At 44.1% G+C, this 20,214-nt stretch overlaps 1 protein-coding gene across 2 annotated transcripts in view; it reads right to left on the reverse strand.

Annotated features, from left to right (window-relative positions):
• Positions 1 to 442: 442 nt before the first annotated feature.
• MAN1C1 (mannosidase alpha class 1C member 1) overlaps positions 443 to 20,214 on the reverse strand; it is a 204,657-nt gene continuing 184,885 nt past the window's right edge. For both annotated transcript variants that reach the window (XM_034413506.3, XM_034413507.3), the window contains exons 8-12: positions 13,954 to 14,069; positions 9,158 to 9,377; positions 7,550 to 7,722; positions 4,521 to 4,636; positions 443 to 1,367 (exon numbers count right to left, since the gene is read on the reverse strand). In XM_034413506.3, coding sequence (XP_034269397.1) covers positions 1,244 to 1,367; positions 4,521 to 4,636; positions 7,550 to 7,722; positions 9,158 to 9,377; positions 13,954 to 14,069 — 749 coding nt within the window. In that variant the 3' untranslated portion in view covers positions 443 to 1,243. The remainder of the gene's footprint in view (positions 1,368 to 4,520; positions 4,637 to 7,549; positions 7,723 to 9,157; positions 9,378 to 13,953; positions 14,070 to 20,214) is intronic.

A 20,214-nucleotide genomic window follows, 5' to 3' on the forward strand; every position in this document is an offset into this window, starting at 1 on the left:
TTTTAAAGAGCAACTGTCATCTCTGCTACTCCTTTGACCCACTGTTGACTCACCGATAGTCCCAGTATTGCAGAATATACAGCCTCATGCTACATAACTAAGCTCCATTTCATGCTGAATAAACTAAATTATTTATGTATCTTAAATAGAAAACTATCTTATGATAGATTTTTACCCCAAAAGTTTTTTATTAAAATAAGTTCGATAAAAATCAAAAAAATCCAATTTAAATCAAAAAAATCTGATTTTTTTGATTTTTTTAAAAAAATCATTGATTTTTATCCACCCTGGTTCTAAGGCAGCCCAGGAGCCTGCTCTTCCCATCTGCTGCAGCAGCCAAAAACCAGGGGAATCTGCCAAGGTCCCCGCGGTTCCCTCCAGCCACCTCTTGGCTTCCTCTTCTCTTTTCTAACCTTCCACGCCACCCAGCCACACATCTATCTTTCTTTCTTTTCTTTTTTTTTTTAGCGGACATGAATTTTTATTTTATTTTTCACATCTGAGCATTACAGAAATGAAATCATTACAAATGCTTCGTAAGGTTTTGCTCCAGATGAAAAGGGGAAAAACAAAAACAAAAAAATCATAGGAAAGGGACCAAGCAAAACCAAAAGAAAAAAGAGAAAAAGAAAATGACAGCTGGCAAACGTTTGAAGAGAATGGAAAGGTGGGTGAGGAAAGGGGTAAAAGAAAGAAGTGGGTGGGATTTAGAAAGACTCCTTCACCAGGACCTCTTGACATGTCTACTGCTTTTTTTTTTTTTTAAAGTATAGATCAGAAAGGAGGGGCAAAAAACAAAACAAAACAAAACAAACAATGGTATATAAAAAGGGAGGGAGCAAGTTTGAAGCAAGAAGAGTAGCACAAACCGACATCTATTTTATGGCAAATTCCTGATCCTTTGGCCACGCAAAAGCGAAAGTCAGTGGATTCCGTAGAAATTCTTCATAGAAAGGGAATGTCCGTGATTTTGTCTTGTCTTATGGCCCGTAATCAACATCCAATTATCAGGTTATAAGTTTCCTCACAGAGGAAAAAAAAAACCCATTGAAGGTGCTTTGTTTTCACAGTTTTTTTTAAACTCCCCCGATATAATACTGTCCGGAATTGGACGAATGCCCCCATAATACCTTTCCGGGAATATGTGCATTCCTTTACTGGAAAGGAGAAAAAAATAAAAATAAAAATAATGCAAGCAACCCCTCGGGATCCCTTCTCAGAACCCAGAAGGGCTGAGTGGCTCCTACTGCATGCTTGTCTTGAGGACAAATTCTGTGTGGTTCACAGGCAACGGGTGAGCTTCAGTGTTGAACACCCAGTCCTTGAGGGAGAGCACATCATCTTCAGAGAACAGAAGATAGAGATACCTAGAACCAGGAGAAGAACAAAGAAAAGCTTGCTGGGTGAAACTGTCAAGTGTAATTTGTTTATGGCCTCTTAGGCTTGCTACCTTGGCTGGTTTGGGATTAGACTAGGAATGGGGGAACGATGGCCGTTTTATGATTTGTGGACTTCAATGTCAGGTTTTGAGGTCGTCTCAAATAAATTGCATTTCAAACAAAGTCTTTGAAGAAAAACTCCCCTTTTATTAAGCACGACATTCTAACTCCGACTCCATCGCAGCCAACTGACTTCCAGACCCAAACCCCTCCCTTTCCATTCCCCACTCCCCTGCACTCAGTGGCCATCTTCCAAGTCACTCTACCCCTAATCTACTGCTCCAGCTCAAAGGAATTTCCCCCCTCCCATCCAATCTCCTAGGGCAGTGATGGCTAACCTTTTTCCCATCGCGTGCCAAAAGCGGGGGGAGTGCAGGGGGGGTCGTGCGTGTGTGTGCCCACACCGATAATTCAATGCCCCCTGCATCTGTCCCCCTGCACCCCCACCGCTTTTGGCACGCGATGGCATGGTGGGCCCAGTGCAATGGTGGGTTGCCCCCGGTTCGCAAGAACCAGTAGGCCCCGCCCACCACCCGGATGTCATTATTGGAAATCTGCGCATGCGCAGAAGCAAGGTGTGTGTCTGAGCAAAGCGAGTGCGCATGTGCGATCCCGTTGCAAACTGGTAGTAAAGGTAAGTAGAATCCACCCCTCGCCCAGTAGGCTTGTTTTTCGCCCTCCCCAGGCTCCAGAGGCTTTTTTAGAGCCTGGGGACGGCGAAAATGGCCTTTTCCACCACCCTGGACATCCTCCAGGGGCCGGAAACAGCCCATTTCCCGACTTCCAGTGGGCCTAGAAGGCCTGAAAATCAGCTGGTGCGCTGGAGCTGGGCTAAGGCAACGCTTGCATGCCCATAGATATGGCTCCGTGTGCCACCTGTGGCACGCGTGCCATAGGTTCACCATCACGGTCCTAGGGGATATTATCTCCAGGGAAAATAAGTAGGTGAAAAGTCAAACGTCTCTTTCCAGATGCCTCCGCTTCTCCTTCTTATGTCAGCACTAGAGTAAATGCAGCTTGAAGTGCTGACATCCAACTTCATGGCTGGCTCAGGAATTCTGGGAGTTGAAGTCCACAAGTCATAAAACGCCCATTGTTCCTCGCCCTTGGATTAGACATACACAGGGGTGGGCTTCAAAAATTTTAGCAACGGGTTCTCTGCCTGGTTGCTGGGTGGGCGTGGCCATGGTGGGTGTGGCCTAGTCGGCCTCCTGCACCATGGCGGGAGGACATTTTTGCCCTCCCTGGGCTCCGGAGACTTTGTCCCAGCCTCCGGGAGGGCAAAAATGGCCTCCCCAGGCTCCGGAGACCCTTCCTGAACTTCCAGTAGGCCCGTTTTTTGCCCTCCCCAAGCTTCCGCACACGCCCCGCACTTACCTGCATCCAAAACAGGCCGCGTGGGGACTCCTGGGAGGGGCAGGGCAGAGTGGGCAGGGCCAGCCAGGACTGGGATTTGGGGGTTCTCTGAACTGCACAGAATCTTAGCTAGAGGTTCTCCCGAACCCCTACAAACCCCCAGCAGCCCACCCCGGATATACAACAGAGTCTGGACCAGCAGTGTGTCAAATCTTCAAGGTGAACTGTTTAGTGTTCAAACAGCTGAAACAGGCTGTGTTTCAACTTCTCAACCCTTTCAAAATGGTTGAAATAGCCCATTTCAAATGGAGAACCACCGTCTGGCACCGCCCAAAACTGTCCTGTGCTGACACCAGAAGCGAAATGACAAGGCTTTAAGGATTTGGTTGTAGAGAAGAGATGGAGTATGGGAAGAAGGGACCATTTGTTGCACAGGTAGTCCTCAATGTAGGACCAGTGGTGGGATTCAAATAATTTAACAACTGGTTCTCTGCCCTAATGACCAGCTGGATAGGCATGACTATGGTGGGCATGGCCAGGGTGTGTGACAGGCAGCATTTGGCTTCCTGCACCCCCCCCCGGGCACAGAAACAGGCTGCGGGGGGGATGCACCGCTGCCCCCGCGCCCCATTTTGGGCCTAGTAGACCTCCCTGCAACCTCCTGGGAGCGAAAATGGGCCACTGGGGGGCTGCACTGCACCCCCCGTGCTCCGTTTTGGGCCTAGGAGGCCTCCCTGCAGCTGCCTGGGAGCCAAAATAGGTCGCATGGGGACTCCTAGAAGGGGGAGGGTGGGATGGGGTGGGGTGGGGCGGGGCGGGGCGGGGCGGGGCGGAGCCAGCCAGCAATTTAACTACTGGTTCATCCGAACCAGCCCGGACAAGCTGAATCCCACCACTGCTTAGGACCATTCGTTGAACAACTTTTCAAACTTATGATGGCACTGGAAAAAAAGGGACTCATTGTTGCACTTGCAACCCATCACAGTGTCCCAACGGGCACATGATTAAAATTCAAGAGCTTGACAATTAGTTGTGTATTCATGATGGCTCCAGCATCCTGAAGTCACGTGATTATCAATTTTGACCACCTCAGCTGGCTTCCAACAAACAAAATTACATGGGGGAAAGCTGGATTTGCTTAGCGATGTGATTCACTTAACAACTATGGCAAAGAAGGCTGTAAAATTGGGCGTGACTCACTTAACAACCACCTTGCTTAACAAGGGAAAAATCCAGTCCCGGATGTGGTCATAAATCAAGGACTACCTGTATTTTAAAAGAGAGCGTGATAAGTTACTAAACTTGTTTACACTTGTGAAGGAGGAATTAATTTCTTTATATATTTCTTTTTTTCTTTGCTACATCCTTATTTTTTTCTTTTCTTCTTTTCTGCACCATCTATTTTTCTTTTAAAGTTGCTATTAGTTTTTTTTTATTGTGGCAATTGTAAATTTTACTTACATCACTATATAAAAAAAGAGAGAATTCTGAAGTCAGGCTAACTGTCTGAGCTGTGTTCCAGCAAAACCAGTGGTATTTTGGCTATTTGTCAGAACTTGGTCATGGGAATGCAACATTGCCACCACAATAAGTGCATTTTCTTCTAAAGATGCCTTTACTGTGCTCTTCAGGGACCATGAATTCCCCCATGACTTGCTTCATGAAAAACATCCTCCTTCCTAAACGTCTTTTGATGGTCAAATATTGAAAATGCTCAGGACTTACTTTAACGTCTCTGCCAGAAAAAAGCTCTGCTGCATGTTGTCATGGCTTGGGGTGGTTGAATACACATCACGGATTCCAGAGAAACCAGCTTCTACTCGGCAAAATTTCTCCAGCGCCTGATTTGGAAAGCAAGGAAGAGAAGAAAGTCAACTCAGTTCCAAGAATGGCAACGCAGCGCTCCTTCATCATCATGGGTGGAAGGAGGTGATGGCGGTGACCCTACATGGCTCAGGACCTGGATACCTTCGAGACCGACTTCTGCCACCAGTAGCCTCCCACCGGCCAATTCGCTCCCACAGAGAGGGACTCCTCAGGGTGCCATCGGTTATGCCGGCTGGCGACACCCAGGGGAAGGGCCTTCTCTGTGGGAGCTCCTGCCCTGTGGAACGAACTGCCCCCGGAAATACGCAAGATCTCCGACCTCCGTGTGTTTCACTGTGCCCTTAAGACCCTGCTGTTCCGCCAGGCAGGGCTATCTATGTAAATGATTTTTAAATTGGTGTTTTAAATTTTGGTTTTAAATTCTGGCCGAAATTGTTTAATACTTTTAACTATTTTAAAACTGTTGTTGTATTTTGTGTTTTTAATTTGGCTGTACACCGCCCCGAGTCCTTCGGGAGGGGGGCGGTATATAAATTAAATGATAAATAAATAAATAAACTAGGTAGCAGCCGAGGTGAAGGTTTCTGTGGGCTTCTCCAGCAGCAGGAATCAATGGTGACTCTGCTTAGGTCTCATGTGCCCTCAGATCAGTGGTGGGTTGCCCCTGGTTTGCACCGGTTCTATAGAACCAGTAGTAAAACCGGCGGGAGGCTCTGCCCACCGACCCCGACGTCATCAAAACTTCTGCTTGCGCAGAAGAGCGCGCGACCCCACTGAGAACTGGTAGTAAAGGTAAGTAGAACCCACCCCTGCCTCAGATGTCTACGGAAATTCTCAGTCATCCAGGCCATGGTTGTCCCAAAGGTGTTTTTTCAAAGGCAACTGGACTTTCCTCCCTCTTAATGTTAAGGTCTTAAAACATTAAGATTGAACAGCTCTTACTCAATAGAGGACATCACCTATCTCCTGTTTACAATATAGCTGTTGTGGCCTGCCAGCGGCCTGCACGGATTGTGGCTGATCCCGACGACAAGGAGGCTGGTGTGGTGTCGCGCCAGCAGCCTGTGCAGCCAGTGCTCGAGTCGGACAGCGAGGAGGCTGAAGAGGATATGGTGCCAGAGGCAGAGACTTAGCCAGGACTTTCAGAACCTCCAGAGGGTCCTTCAAGTGAAGAGAATGAAGTGGAGGAGCCTCTTCTCAATGCTCGAGCACGCAGGGCTGCCAAAAGGCAGGAGTGGCTACTCAGGAGGAGGTCTCCTCGAGAGTAAGGCTTGGGGCTAATTGGCCACTCCCTTAGCCTATTTAAGTTCACTCACAGATAGCATACGCTGCTGGAAACAATGTTTAATTACTATGCAGAGCATTTTGAGTGAGTTTCTTGTTACATCGTGGTTTCTGGGCTGGTTGCCAATCCTTGTCGGACTTTGTTTATTCTCTGTAATTCATAGCAGGCTGATAAGGACATTTGCACTGAAAGCCTGCATTTTGAAAGGGGTCTGTTTGTATTAAACGGAGTTTTTGGAGTTTTGTGTGTGTCACACTCCTTGGGATCCGGAGCTGGGGCAGAACAATAGTCCTTTCAACAGTTCCAAGAAGGTTCCACACCCATTTCCACTATTCAGGTGACTCTGAGGGCACAGATAAAACTTCAAGGTAGCATCAACAACTCTCTAAAAGGATGCAGATGACCAGCTGTCTGCAAGGAGTATAAATCCTTCCATTCCTCACCATCCAGTCAGAATTGAAGAAGTTTCTTGGATGAAAAGCAAAACATCTTCAAGGAAAAACAAAGGAAGTCCAGTTGCCTTTTGAAAAAGCACCTCAGATGACTGGGCTTCCAGCTTCCCTTTCCTACCCCTCCTGCATTGGTCTAGATGGCCTACATAGTCTTCCTTCTTTTCGCATCTTACCATGACTGCTATGTGAGGCCAACTGGGTGGCCCAGTGTTGCCCAGGGACTGGAGCAGGTTCTCCTGGCCTATTGTCCCACCCTAGCTTTACTTCCAAGGTCATTGGTTTCAGAAAGAAAAGAGAGCCTTCCTTCCATAAATTTCTCCACAACAATCCTTATTGTGAGATAGGATAGGCTGAAGTTGAGATCAGGCCATGTCACCCTGGGCACTTCGATGGCTAAAGGAAACTTTGTTTTGATTCCTTGCGAGGATGGGAGGGCAGGCATTTCTTGTCTTTTGCTGGGGAATCTTAGATAAGAATCTCAGATAAGATTTCAGAAATCTTTCTGAAAATTTTCTGCAACTGTGGGTCCTCAAATCCTCATTTTATGTTACAGGGAAGCCCATGAAGGATCATCTACTTGGGTGCTATTGAAACTAAGGTCCTTGTGCTAGAGAAGCTTTTAGTTCAGAGGTCTCCAACCTTGGCAACTTTATGACTTGTGGACTTCAACTCCCAGAGTTTGCAAAGCTGGCTGAGGAACTCTGGGAGTTGAAGTCCACCAGTCTTAAAGCTGCCAAGGTTGGAGACCCCTGTTTTAGTTAAATCCAGCAGGGCTTCTCTTAGAATCCATAAAGAGATCAGACATTGTGGCTGCCATGTGCCACAAACTGAAGGGTACCATTCAGGACTGCAGCATAAAAGACAGAATGCTCTGAGCCAGCAGTAGAAGTTTATTGATTTGATTTGATCTGATTTTGGGGCTGCCGGACTCCAAATGAATCTTCACCTTTTTTTGTGCATCCCAAAACAGATGGTCATAAGGCCCAAGTAAATTACTAAAACATGGATGTTTGGGGCCAGATAAAGGCTAGTTAATGCCCTCGGTACTGCCTAACAACGGAGCCCTCTCTACAAAAGTGAGATTCTCACAACTTGAGATGGAAACAAATGTGATCTCCGACAACACCTTCAAACCAAACATTTAGACGTTAGTCAAAGAGAATAGGCTGAGAACCCTTTTTCTGACTTACTTGGACAGCTTCCCAACCCCACTCTCTGTACTTGGGGTCATGTGTCAACCTCCACAAGTAGAAGTAGCTCTCTACAACCTCGGGGCGCAGGATGTAATAACGATCGCTGAGTCGCGTGGCCATCGCTTCCGTTCCAGAATCAAACCGAAATGCTTCAGGGCCCAGGTTGGTATCTAGCCACAAAAACAACAACAAAACAACAACAAAAACAAAAACAACAAAACAGAATGGTCAGAGGATGCTTTGATAGCTGCAGGGTCAGCTAAAATTTGGGGTGAATGTGTGAATTCACTAAACAAGTACACAGTATATCATGAACACTTTCACGGCGAAGTAGAAACATTTTTCAGATCTCTTGCAAGTGAAAAAAATGAATTGATCCTAAGCCTTAAGTGCCTGCATAATTTCCATTAGAAGGACCTGACCTGGAGAAGCAAACATCATCACTATTCAAGTTAAACTGAAGGAAATAGACCAATCCTCAGTTTGGACATTAAAAGAGGAAAAAGATAACCAATCTAGATGTGATTGATTCTCCAGAAGGTCTTTAAAAGGGGTCTGGGTTAGAGGCCGTCCCCAGAATCTATGAAGCCTTATCTGACCGTTCCCAAGGGAATGCAGTCAGTCTGGTGAGATTCTTGCAACATGGGTGACTAACAATAAAGCTTCTGCTTGAGATTATTCATGAGCGGCCCTGGTTGGTTTGTACCCAAGACTAGATCAAATGCCGTCCTTTTGTCAAGACTGACAATTGACACCTTTCAAGGTGTTTATATATTTATTTTTTTTATTTTTTATCAAAATATCAAATCAGTGCTTGAACAGTGTGGCACCTGAGTGTCATACATTTTAATACAAATAAAACTAATCAAGTTAATCATAATCCTTACATTCAATCCGCTTATATATTTCTATTAATAATGCATACTTATATTAATTTATAGTTTTTCATTATTCAATTATTCCACATTTTCTCTTATTACTTTCATTTTACGATGTAAAAAGTATACACTAATATTCCCCCTTTTCTTGTTTCTATCACTTATTCTAGCTTTTGATCATATCACCCTTTATTAAGAAACTTTTCCTTTCTTTCTTGTCTAACTTCTAATCATGTCACCTACTTAAAAAAAGAAAAAAGGAAAAGGAAGGAGAGAGCGACAGAAAAGAAAAAGTAACTCAGAACAACAGGAAAAAAAAATCATCCATCTACCATCTCTTGACCGCTTCAATACTTTATTTGCTATGCTTTACAAGAAAAATAGGAAAGAAGAAAAGTAAGTCAAGACAACAATATAAAAATAAAAAAGATCTATCCATCGTCCCTTGCCCGCTTCAATAAACAATTGACACCTTTCAGCTGGAGGTACTTTCCAGCTCTGGCAGAACATGGAGACTAACAAATAATCGGTTATAACAACACAGTGGTGCATTTGTGACTTCAGCTGGGCAACTGGAAGCAGATGGCCAACAGCAGTAGTTGAGGATGAGGTGAGGACTGGGAAGTGTGGCTTCACTAATGGAGATTACCTGTGTACAATATTAACTGGTGAACAAGAGTGCGCAGAACCTTTTTTCAAAAACGGGGTTGGATTTTTAGATTCTTACCTGAGCGAATGTAAGATTCGTGACAAGTGTGTGTTATTTTCCCAGCTAGATCCAAGTAATGCTGTTTCTCTTCTTCCAGGGCGTGTTCCGCTCCGAGGGCTATCATGCCCCCAGAAAAGCAAGCCAAGTGCCCCATTTTATGATCCAAGATGCCTCCTCGCCATTCGGCAATATAGGTTAGTCCACCAGGTGATTTTTTGACAAGGTGCTTTTCTATGGCCTAAATTTCACAGCATTTGGAAAAGAGAGAGTGAATTATTTGTGTGGAACAAAGAAAAACGAAGCAGGTTTAACACTGGTAGAAGTGTCAAAAACTACGCATGCAAATAGTCCAATGGTTCACCCAATATACGAAAGGAGATGGCCATTATGGTTAGTCATCTAGTCTCTGCTTCAAAAAGCTTCGTAACACAACACCCGTACCATAAATTGTATCCAGAAACCAATCAGCAACCAATATAGGACGTGGAAGAATATAGTTCCAGTAGCAAGAACCAGTAAATACACAGGTGGCCTTATAGTGGACTAATTGCAGTTTTAAATTATTTATTTATTGGTTCAATTTATATGCCGCCCTTCTCTGGAGACTCAGGGCGGCTTACAATGCATTAAGCAATAGCCTTCATATTTTTGTATATACCTGCTTAGTAGGGCTTTTGTATCTTTTTTATACAAAGTCATCTTATTGCCCCCACAATCCGGGTCCTCATTTTACCTACCTCGAAAGAATGGAACGCTGAGTCAACCTTGAGCCTGGTGAGATTCGAACTTGCAGTAATTGCAGGCAGCTGGTGCTACTTAACAGTACTTAACAGCACTTTTAGTCTGCTGCGCCACCAAGGCTCTTACAGGTTACTCTTCACTTAACAATCCACAACTGTGACTGGAAACTTTGTTATGTACGATGTCATATCATGTCATGCAATTGTGCCACTAAGTGACAACAGTTTCGCCAGTCCTTGTTGCAATCACTAAGTGAGGCTGCATGGTTGTTATGCGAAGCTCTTGTGTGACTATAATTTGCTATTTCCTCCTGGTTTCCTCATTGACCTTGGTGGTCAAGAGCCAAGGAAGATTCCAAAGGGGGATTGAAGCCACCCCTTGGAGGCAGTGACCATCTGTTACTTAAGAGTAGAGAAAAATGGGGTAACACAATAGCTGCATGTGAAGGATGTTTAATGTACAAGACAGAGCAACCTGGTTCAGAATTGATTATCAGTAGAATCAGCTTTAAATATACATATCAGTGGTGAAATCCACATTTTTTTTACTACTGGTTCTGTGGATGTGGCTTGGTGGGCGTGGCATGGGAAGAATACTGCAAAATCCCCATTCCCTCCCCACTCCTGGGGCCAGCCAGAGGTGGTATTTGCTGGTTCTCTGAACTGCTCAAAATTTCTACTACTGATTCTCCAGAACCTATCAGAACCTGCTGGATTGCACCCCTGATATATATGTAATAGATATATTTTTCTTGAATCTTTTAAAAAAGCATAAACAAACATAAAAGCAAAATATACTAATATAAACTTAAGGGAAAAAAAAGAAAGCAAAGAGAAAGCAAAAAGTGCAAGGAAAGAAAACTTGAGAAAAAAATAGAAAAGGAAGAATAAAGAAGTGGCTTTCTATATTCTTCATAATGATGGAAAATACAATGATATTTCAACTTCTCCTGCCAAAGTTACTGGCTTCCAGGATTTTCAAGAGCTGTAGGCTTTTTTGTCACAGCTGGAGTCCAGCTCCACAATTTGCAGTGCAGATGTTCAATTCATCAGGCCAAAGTTAGAAGGAACGGCATTTATCCTCGCTGTCTTTTCTATTGATGTGAACCTGTTTACTTGTTGAGCCATTCATCTGTAATTTTATCGGATGAATCAACACTTAAGATGTCCGTGAACAAGAGATGACGCAGATTACATAATTGCCTCATTTGCGTGATGAGATCATCCATCATGTATTGAGGCATCCCTTGCCCTTTCCTCTCGTCCTGCAAATGTCCATGATTCAACCAAAACTCAACCACACAACCAGGCTAAAAAAAACATTGAAAATGCAGAACTCTTTCAGAGATAGGCAATATTACATCTTCTAGCCCCGAATACCATTCGCTTGGGCTTTTCTCCATTTTCAAAATAGACTGTTCAGAAAGTTATAGAACCACAGTACACCAGCACCTCTCTCACTGCTTTTAAAACCTGTAGCTAGTTTGGAGAACACATTCAATCATCTTTTATGGCAATGAGGATAGGAACATAGGATCCACTGACTTTCCTATTGTCTTATCCAGCATGGCCATAAAGAAGAGTTTGGAACTGTTAAACCTTGGTTGGGCAATCTTTTGCCTTGCTGGGGCCACATTGAGTGAAGAGGAATTAATAATGTTAAAAATTTGCGATCTTGTGATTACTAGCTGTGCAGGGCCATATAAAGTCCATGCCACACAAGCTGAACACACCTTGTTTAATAGAATAGAATAGAATAGAATTCTTTATTGGCCAAGTGTGATTGGACACACAAGGAATTTGTCTTGGTGCATATGCTCTCGGTGTACATAAAAGAAAAGATACGTTCGTCAAGAATCATAAGGTACAACGCTTAATGATAGTCATAGGGAAACAGTCCATATAAATCTTAAGGATACCAGCAACAAGATTACAGTCATACAGTCATAAGTTTAAGTTTAACCTTTTAGTTTTGTTCAGTAGTGTATCCAACTTCTCTAACTGAATTCAAAACATCCTGTGTAGAGCATCCTAGCAGAAGTTGGAACTCAAAATATCTCTGTTTTTTTCTTTTTCAGCCAAAAGCCTTTATACAAAAATACTTGAAATGATTTGTGGACTTTGCCCATGAAATAGGATGTTTCACCAAGGAAGCAAAAGGGCTCCAGACGAAGCAGCTTGAAACGGTTTTGATTCTGAATGACTGCAATGTGCCATGTTTCCTGAAGCCAACGAGCCATTCTTAACATTAATAATGAAACAAACTCTTTAATATTTCACGTGTTGTGGAGTTTGCTAGTATCAATAAATAAATATAATACCATTTTTCCCCCCAAATAAGACCCTGTCTTACATTTTTTTGAACCCCGAGATAAGCGCTTGGCCTTATTTTTGGGGAGGTCTTATTATTTTGGGGCATTTGGAGCAAGATGGGGCTCCTCTTGCCGTCTTACCTGATTTCCAGCTCTGCGTTTAAATATTTTCGGGGAGGGCTTATTTTAGTGCATGCGCTCAAAAGCCCGATTGGGTTTATTATCAGGGGATGTCTTATTTTCAGGGAACTGGCTAAGTATCTCGGCTGCTGTGTATATTTAGTTTGTTTCTTTATTGTGTATATTTAGTTTGTTTCTTTATTGTTTTAATCGTTTTTATACTTTTGGAGCTATAAGCCGTTCAGAGTTATTGATTGAGATGGGTGGCTACAGAAATTGAATAAATAAACCAATCATGGTTAAAACTAACTACAGTTCAGGATTTGGACTCAATGATGAACGGGTGGCAGATAATGAAAACTGGAACCACAAGCTTTTAATTTTCTTCTGATGCCTCTGTAGAGATGGAAAACCTGGAATGAGAACCCCCTTTGGAAAACACCCTGTTTCTGAATCATGATGCCCAAACCCAACTTAATCTTAGAAGGATGGCTGGATGGCCTAAGTCTGTCCAGTGATTCTGTTCAACGGTAAGATCTGAATCTTGGCCATCCACTTCCATCCTCTATGGCCGTGATGCAGGGGTGAAATGCTCCCGGTTTGGACTGGATCACCTGATCCGGTAGCGATAGCAGTGGGTGGTTCGGAGAACCGGTAGCAAAAATCCCTGCGTGCCCCCCCCCCCACCATGCTCAGCTGAGTCGCATGATCATCAGAAGTTTTTTTTTTTACTTTTAAAAGCATTTTTTCTACAACCTCTTCCGACGAAAAAATGCTTTTAAAAGTTAAAAAAAAAAGCTTCTGAGGATTGCGCGGCTCAGCTGGGATCCTCAGAGGCTTTTCAAAGCATTTTTTTCTGCAACCTCTTGGCTGAAGAGGTGGTAAAAAAAATGCTTTGAAAAGACTCTGACAATCCCAGCTGAGTTGCCTGATCGCCAGAGGCTTTTCAAAGCATTCAAAAAATGCTTTGAAAAGTAAAAAAAAAAAAAAGTTGGCCACGCCCACCCAGTCACATTACCCCCATCAAACCACGCCCACAGAACCGGTAGTAACACATTTTACATTTTACCCCTGCCGTGATGGCAAACCTATGGAACTTGTGCCAGACATTTATTTATTTATTTATTTATTTATTTATTTATTTATTTATTTATTTATTTATTTATTTATTTATTTATTTATTTATTTATTTATTTATTTATTTATTTATTTATTTTGATTTATATGCTGCCCTTCTCCGGAGACTCAGGGCGGCTTACAAGGACATGCAGCGCCCCCTCTATTGGCACGCAAGCTGTCAGCCCAGTTTAGCTCCATTGTGCATGCGCACGTGCCTCCTGCCAGCCAGCTGATCTTCGGGTCTCTGCCGCACATGTGGGGGGGGTGTCAAGGCACGTGGGGGACCGCGCACACATGCACGGGGGTAGGATGCAAGCGGGGGGCGCATTTGCAGGGGGTCGGGGGCATGCAGGGGCGCATCCGCATGCGCAGGGGGCCAGGGCGCATGCAGGGGGCTGTGCTCGCATTGCATTTTGGGGGTTCGGTGCGGAAAAGGTTAGCCATCACTGCTCTATGGGGTTTCTCATAAAGTACTTGCTGTTGATCAAGCGCAAAGGGAATGATGCTTCATTCTCCGCCTTACCTCCAGAGCTTTATCATACATGGTTTTTGCTTCGCTATCTTGCTTATCTGACATGAGCCAAGATTTGATCAGATATTCATAAAAACTGTCCCCAAGGCCACCAACAGAGACGTGATCTACAGCGACGGGAAGAAGAAGACAACTTGTCATTAGAAAAGTCAAACAGCTGCACTGAAGATGCTTTGATTGACTAATGTTTTATACATTTTATTTTAACCAACTGGAGAACGTCCTCTCCAGTAAGAAACGTGCACAGGAACACAAACAATTTGGAAGTTAGACTGCTTCTTTTGTATTTTTAATGCCTAAATTCCTTAAAGGGGTCAAGGGAAGAGAGGGATAGCAAAACAACCCCCCCCAGATTATTAGCCCATCATCCAGAGACAACTGCCTCTCTCTGGCGTCTTCTCAAAGGAGTCAAGATTAAATAATTTTGCTCTGTCTTTGCCTAGCAACTGCACTTGAGCAGAGTAAAGAAGCAAATGACCAATTAAGATCTGGACCCAGATCTTCTACTACAAGGTACTGTCACCGTGGGAGTAATAAAGTTTGGCACTGAAAATATATCTATAAAGTACCATAATACACTTCATTCTGCAGTTTGAAGAGTCTTTGATTCCTTTGGGTTCTTAAAAATCACCTTAAGGACTAGAAACTAGAAACGAAGTTATTCAGGAAGCTGGGCTGTTCCCAATACATTTTGTGCTCCCCTTTGAACAGAAATCAATACATAGCCTTATCCATTATTGTCTTTCTCTATCAGCCCCCCCTTCCTCCCTTGTGAAGGGAAGGCAAAGAGAACCTTAGAGTCAAGTGTCAAAAACAGCACAAAAGACTCTTGGACAGGATAGCATTGCAAGTTCATGAGATTTGCAAGCCCCCCCCCCAAAAAAATCTCAGCCACGCCGTGTAGATTGAACTCGCAGCATCTGGAGAGTTCATCGGCATTTTGTTAAGTGTGATTCGATGCCTGGAATGAATATTAGAGACATTTGAAGGAACAGGTTGAAGGAGGGGAGGAAGAGAAAACACCGTGGTGCCAGGCGTGAAGATGTCTCCAGAATACTGAGGGGCTTTTCCATGGCTACCTCTTCAGACTGCCCTGCTGCAGAACCTGTTAGGGGAAATCTGCCTGCGGGCAAAAACTGGATCAAATTTATAATGGGAATAGCATGCTGGAGGGGGGGGGGATTTTATTTCTACATCTCAGCATCAATGCTCCAGGGTATCCAAGGACATGCGAGTTATCCCCTCCTCCCAGAAAAACTCCCCCCCCCTCCTCCCAGAAAAAACAAGTGAAGAGAGAGCAAGAGAAAGAATAAGCACCAGTGAAATTTATTTTCTATGCCACCTAACCAGGGGTGGGCTGCAGGGGGTTCACAGGGATCGCCTACTACCACAAGCAGCCTCCCACCGGCCGGTACACTCTCATAGAGAGGGGCTCCTCCGGGTGTCGTCAGCTAAACAATGTTGACTGGCGGCCCCCAGGGGGAGGGCCTTCTCTGTGGGGGCACCCACTATCTGGAACAAGCTCCCCCCAGAGATACGGAGGATCCCACATCTGCGCACTTTCCGCCGTGCTCTTAAGACTCTCCTATTCCAGCAAGTCGGCCTGGCCTAATTTTGTCCCCTGTTTTAAAATTCTTTTAAATCAAAATTTTAATCTGTTTTAAATTATTGGGATTTTTAATTGTCTCGGGCTAAATTATTTAATCTGGTTTTAATTATGTTTTTTAACTTTTGTATCTATGTATTTTATTTTGTGCCTGTTCACCGCCCTGAATCCTTCGGGAGTAGGGCGGTATATAAATCTAATAAAACAAACAAACAAACAAACAAACGGGTTCGGGAGAACCTCTAGCTAAGATTCTGTGCAGTTTGTACAAATCCCAAATCCCAACTCGTGGCTGGCCCTGCCACCTCTCCTCTCCCCTCCAAGGAGTCCCCACACTGCCCATTTTGGATGCAGGTAAGTGCAGGGCAAGAGCGGAGGCTCGGGGAAGGTGAAAAACAGGCCTACTGGAAGTTTGGGAAAGCCAGAAATGGGCCCAGAGTGCCTCTGGAGCCTGGGGAGGCCGTTTTCGCCTGCCCGGAGGCTTGAGGAAAGCCTCCGGAGCCCGGGGAGGAAAAAAATGCCCCCCCACACCATGGTGCAGGAGGCCGACTAGGCCACGCCCACCAAGCAACCAGATAGAGAAACCCTTGCTAAAATTTTTGAAGCCCACCTCTCCACCTAATCTAGGATGCAAATGTATATACCAGGGGTGAAATGCTCCCAGTTCGGATTGGCTTGGGCGAGTAGGTAGCGATGGCGGTGGGCAGTTCAGAGAACCGGTAGCAAAAATCCCTGGCCCCGCTCCCCATGCCCAGCTGACCTGCGCGATCATCAGAGGCTTTTTTTCTTTTAAATGCCTCTGACGAGCCAAGCTCTGACGATCCCAGTTGAGTTGCCTGATTGGCAGAGGGTTTTTTAAAAACCCTCTGATGATCAGGCAACTCAGCTGGGATCGTCAGGGCCTTTTGAAAGCATTTTTTTACATGGTTTTACATGTAAAAAAATGGTTTTAAAAGTAAAAAAATAATTGGCCACGCCCACCCAGTCACATTACCACCCCCACCCCCACCAAGCCACCGGTAGTAGTAACAAATTTTAGATTTCACCACTGATATATACCCCCTCATCTACTGTTACCCTGTGGGATTTCCACCTCAAACAGAGCTTAATTTACAGCATGTTTTCAGATTAGCGGGCTTCTTTGTGATTGATTTGTGTGAGCCTGTAATGCAGGGTTTCTCAATCTTGGCAGCTTTTAAAATGTGTGGACTTCAACTCCCAGAATTCCCCAGCCAGCCATGCTGGCTGGGGAATTCTGGGAGTTGAAGTCCGCAAGCGTTAAAGTCACCAAGATTGGGAAATCTTGTATAATGGTATAGGAAAGCTGACAAAAGCCTGACTGGATTGCATATTGCAATACAGTGGTACCTTGGTAGTCAAACTCCTTTGAAACTCATCGAGTTTGGTACTTGACGCATTTTGACATGAATATTTTGTCCTGGTACTCATTGTTTGTTTGGTACATCATTTGTTTGGTACTCAATGCCCAAGCTAAAATTTGTCAGTGTCGGCTGCTTTATGACTCACTACATTATTCCTTATGGGGAGAAAATGTTTGGTGCTCATTGTGCCTCGTGGAATCAATTAAGGATGAATACCGAAGTGTCCCTCTATAGCAGAGGTTTTCAAACTTGGCAGCTTTAAGACTTGTGGACTTCAACGCCCAGCAAAGCTGGCTAGAGAATTCTGGGCGTTGAAGTCCACAAGTCTTAAAGCTGCCAAATTTGAAGACCTCTGCTCTATAGTATATTTTAGGCTGGCTTGAGACAAAGCTTAGGGCGAACCTGGATATGCCCAGTCCTATGGCCAAGGAAAGTAATCCCTGCCCATTTTCCCTGTAGTTTCTCTTAATGCACGAGTACATCTGTCTGCTCCAATTTGGTTATCTCAGGCAGGGGAATTACTAAGCAAGCTATTTGGAGCAATTGGAAAAGTACTCTTATTCTGGACATTAACAATTGGATTCAAAGCATGTGTAATTTATTCACTTTTGCAAATACTCTTCCCCCCACCCCAATTATCAAAAATGGTGCCATATGTTTCTCTTTGGCAGAGATTCATGATGTTTTGCGAGAAAAAGAGAGTATTTTTCCCCCTCTGAATTTGACATTTCCTTATATTGTTTAATTGTTGATATACAACGGGCATGCCTAGATGGTTCATAATTTCCCCCTTCATTTGGGTTTTGGCTCATTACGGCTTTTTGTTTTTCCTTTGCATTTGTCTACCATTTGTTTCTTTATTTTGTTTTTGTAGTTCCCTTTTTTGCATTTTGGTGTATTTTTTTTAAACAATTTGTAATAAAATAAATGTTAACAAATAATTAATAAATATCCTGTCTCCTTTAAATCTTCTTTCCTCCAGACTGAACCTGCCAAAGTTCTTTCAGTCTGTCCTCATAGGATACGTCCTTGTGTTCCTCTTCCATCTTTGTTCTCCTCTGAATTCTGATAAGCTTGAATTCTCTCAAGAACTTGGCTGAAAACTCTATGCAAAGGCTATTCATGACCTCTATATTATTTCAAGTGTCAGAGGAAGCACATTTTTTTCAATCTTTAATCTCGCAGTTTCCAGAAGTCTCTTTGGATGACAAGCAAGCTGAACCTCCCCCCCCATCTTTTAGAATAGAATAGAATAACAGAGTTGGAAGGGACCTAGGAAGTCTTTTAGTCCAACCCCCTGCTTAGGCAGGAAACCCTACACCACTTCAGACAAATGGTTATCCAATCTCTTTTTAAAAACTTCCAGTGTTGGAGCATTCATAACTTCTGCAGGCAAGTCGTTCCACTGATTAATTGTTCTAACTGTCAAGAAATTTCTCCTTCGTTCTAAGTTGCTTCTCTCCTTGATTAGCTTCCACCCATTGCTTCTTGTCCTGCCTTCAGGTGTTTTGGAGAATAGCTTGACTCCCTCTTCTTTGTGGCAGCCCCTGAAATATTGGAAGGCTGCTATCATGTCTCCCCATGTCCTCCTTTTCATCAAACTAGACATACCCAGTTCCAGCAACCGTTCTTCATATGTTTTAGCTTCCAGTCCAGTGGTGGGTTGCCCCCAGTTCGCACCGGTTCTATAGAACCGGTAGTAAAACCGACAGGAGGCTCTGCACACTGACTCTGACATCATCAAAATGCTTCTGCGCATGCATGTGGCCCCATTGCAAACCGATAGTAAAGATAAGTAGAACCCACCCCTGCTCCAGTCCCCTAATCATCCTTGTTGCTTTTCTCTGCACTCTTTCTAGAGTCTAAACATCTTTTTCACATCATGGTGGTGACCAAAACTGAATGCAGTATTCCAAGTGCGGCCTTACCAAGGCATTATAAAGTGGTATTAACACTTCACGAGATCTTGATTCTATCCCTCTGTTTATGCAGCCCAGGACTGTGTTGGCTTTTTTGGCAGCTGCAGCACACTGCTGGCTCATATCTAAATGATTGTCCACTAGGACTCCAAGATCCTCTCACAGTTACTACTATTGAGCGAGGTACCACATATACTATACCTGTTCATTTTGTTTTTCTTGCCTAAATGTAGAACCTTATTTTTTTCACCACCGAATTAAATTTTGTTAGATAACGACCTAAAAGTATATGCATCTCCTTATGCTCTATTGCAGTGTTTCTCAATCATGGCAGCTTGAAGGAGGATGGACTTCGACTCCCAGAATTCCCCAGCCAGCCATGGAATGCTGGCTGGGGAATTCTGGGAGTTGAAGTCCATCCACCTTCAAGCTGCCATAGATAGAAACACTGCTCTATTGTTTTCCTTTGGTGGTTTCAAGACCTGTGCTAGGTCTTGAGCTCCAGCTGTTATTTTCTTTTTTCAAAACTACATTCTGCTTCAATTTTAGAAAAGCGCTCCTATACGAATCTTCCTTTTCCATCCCCACCAGTTTGGTTACTGCGTGATCAGGCGTCCCAATTGTTATCCTTCCAAGTTCCTTCTGCCTTCTCCTCTATTGGATTTCTAATCCGTGCTTGCAACTGCAGTAGCAAATTGCTTCCCCCCCCATAAAAAAAGGGGGGGGAATATCCCTCTCTCCTAATGGGGAGATGGCTATTGTACATGCGTTGAATGTCTATGAAGTATCTTGGAATGTCTTCAAAGAAAAACCTGAAAGTCCAGTTGCCGCTTGAAAAAAAAGCACCTTTGCGACATCAATGTGTTGAAATTCGCCTACCCTCCTGGTTGGCCTTTTGTGATCTTGTGCAAAGGTGGGATTCCCTTACCTTCCCTACCGGTTCTCCACATGTGTGCATGCATTCAGGCTTCCATGCATGTTCTTTGCTCATGCACGCGCCATCCGCGCATGCACCCAGCCTTGAAAACGTTGCTAAATAGGACGGCATTACATCCATGCGGGTGGGCGGAGCCTCCCGCAGTCGCCGCTACCAGTTTCCCCGAACCTGACAGAACCGGCTGAATCCCACCTCTGGTCTTGTGTATTAAGAGACACTTGGCAAAACAAGACAACAGAGATGGCTGTCTCACACCTATTCAAAGGGCTTGGTTTGAGAGATGGTTTGCGTAAGGAGTGTCTCAATTAGCATTGAGGAAGGATAGAATTTGGTGGGACATCTTTCCCTTATTCAGGAGTCACACTAAGAAGTCTGACATGTATTAATAAACATCACTTTGGCTCAGCC

The sequence above is a fragment of the Pantherophis guttatus genome, chromosome 10 (assembly GCF_059756535.1).
Source record: "Pantherophis guttatus breed Tessera chromosome 10, ASM5975653v1, whole genome shotgun sequence".
NCBI classification, from domain to species: domain Eukaryota; kingdom Metazoa; phylum Chordata; class Lepidosauria; order Squamata; family Colubridae; genus Pantherophis; species Pantherophis guttatus.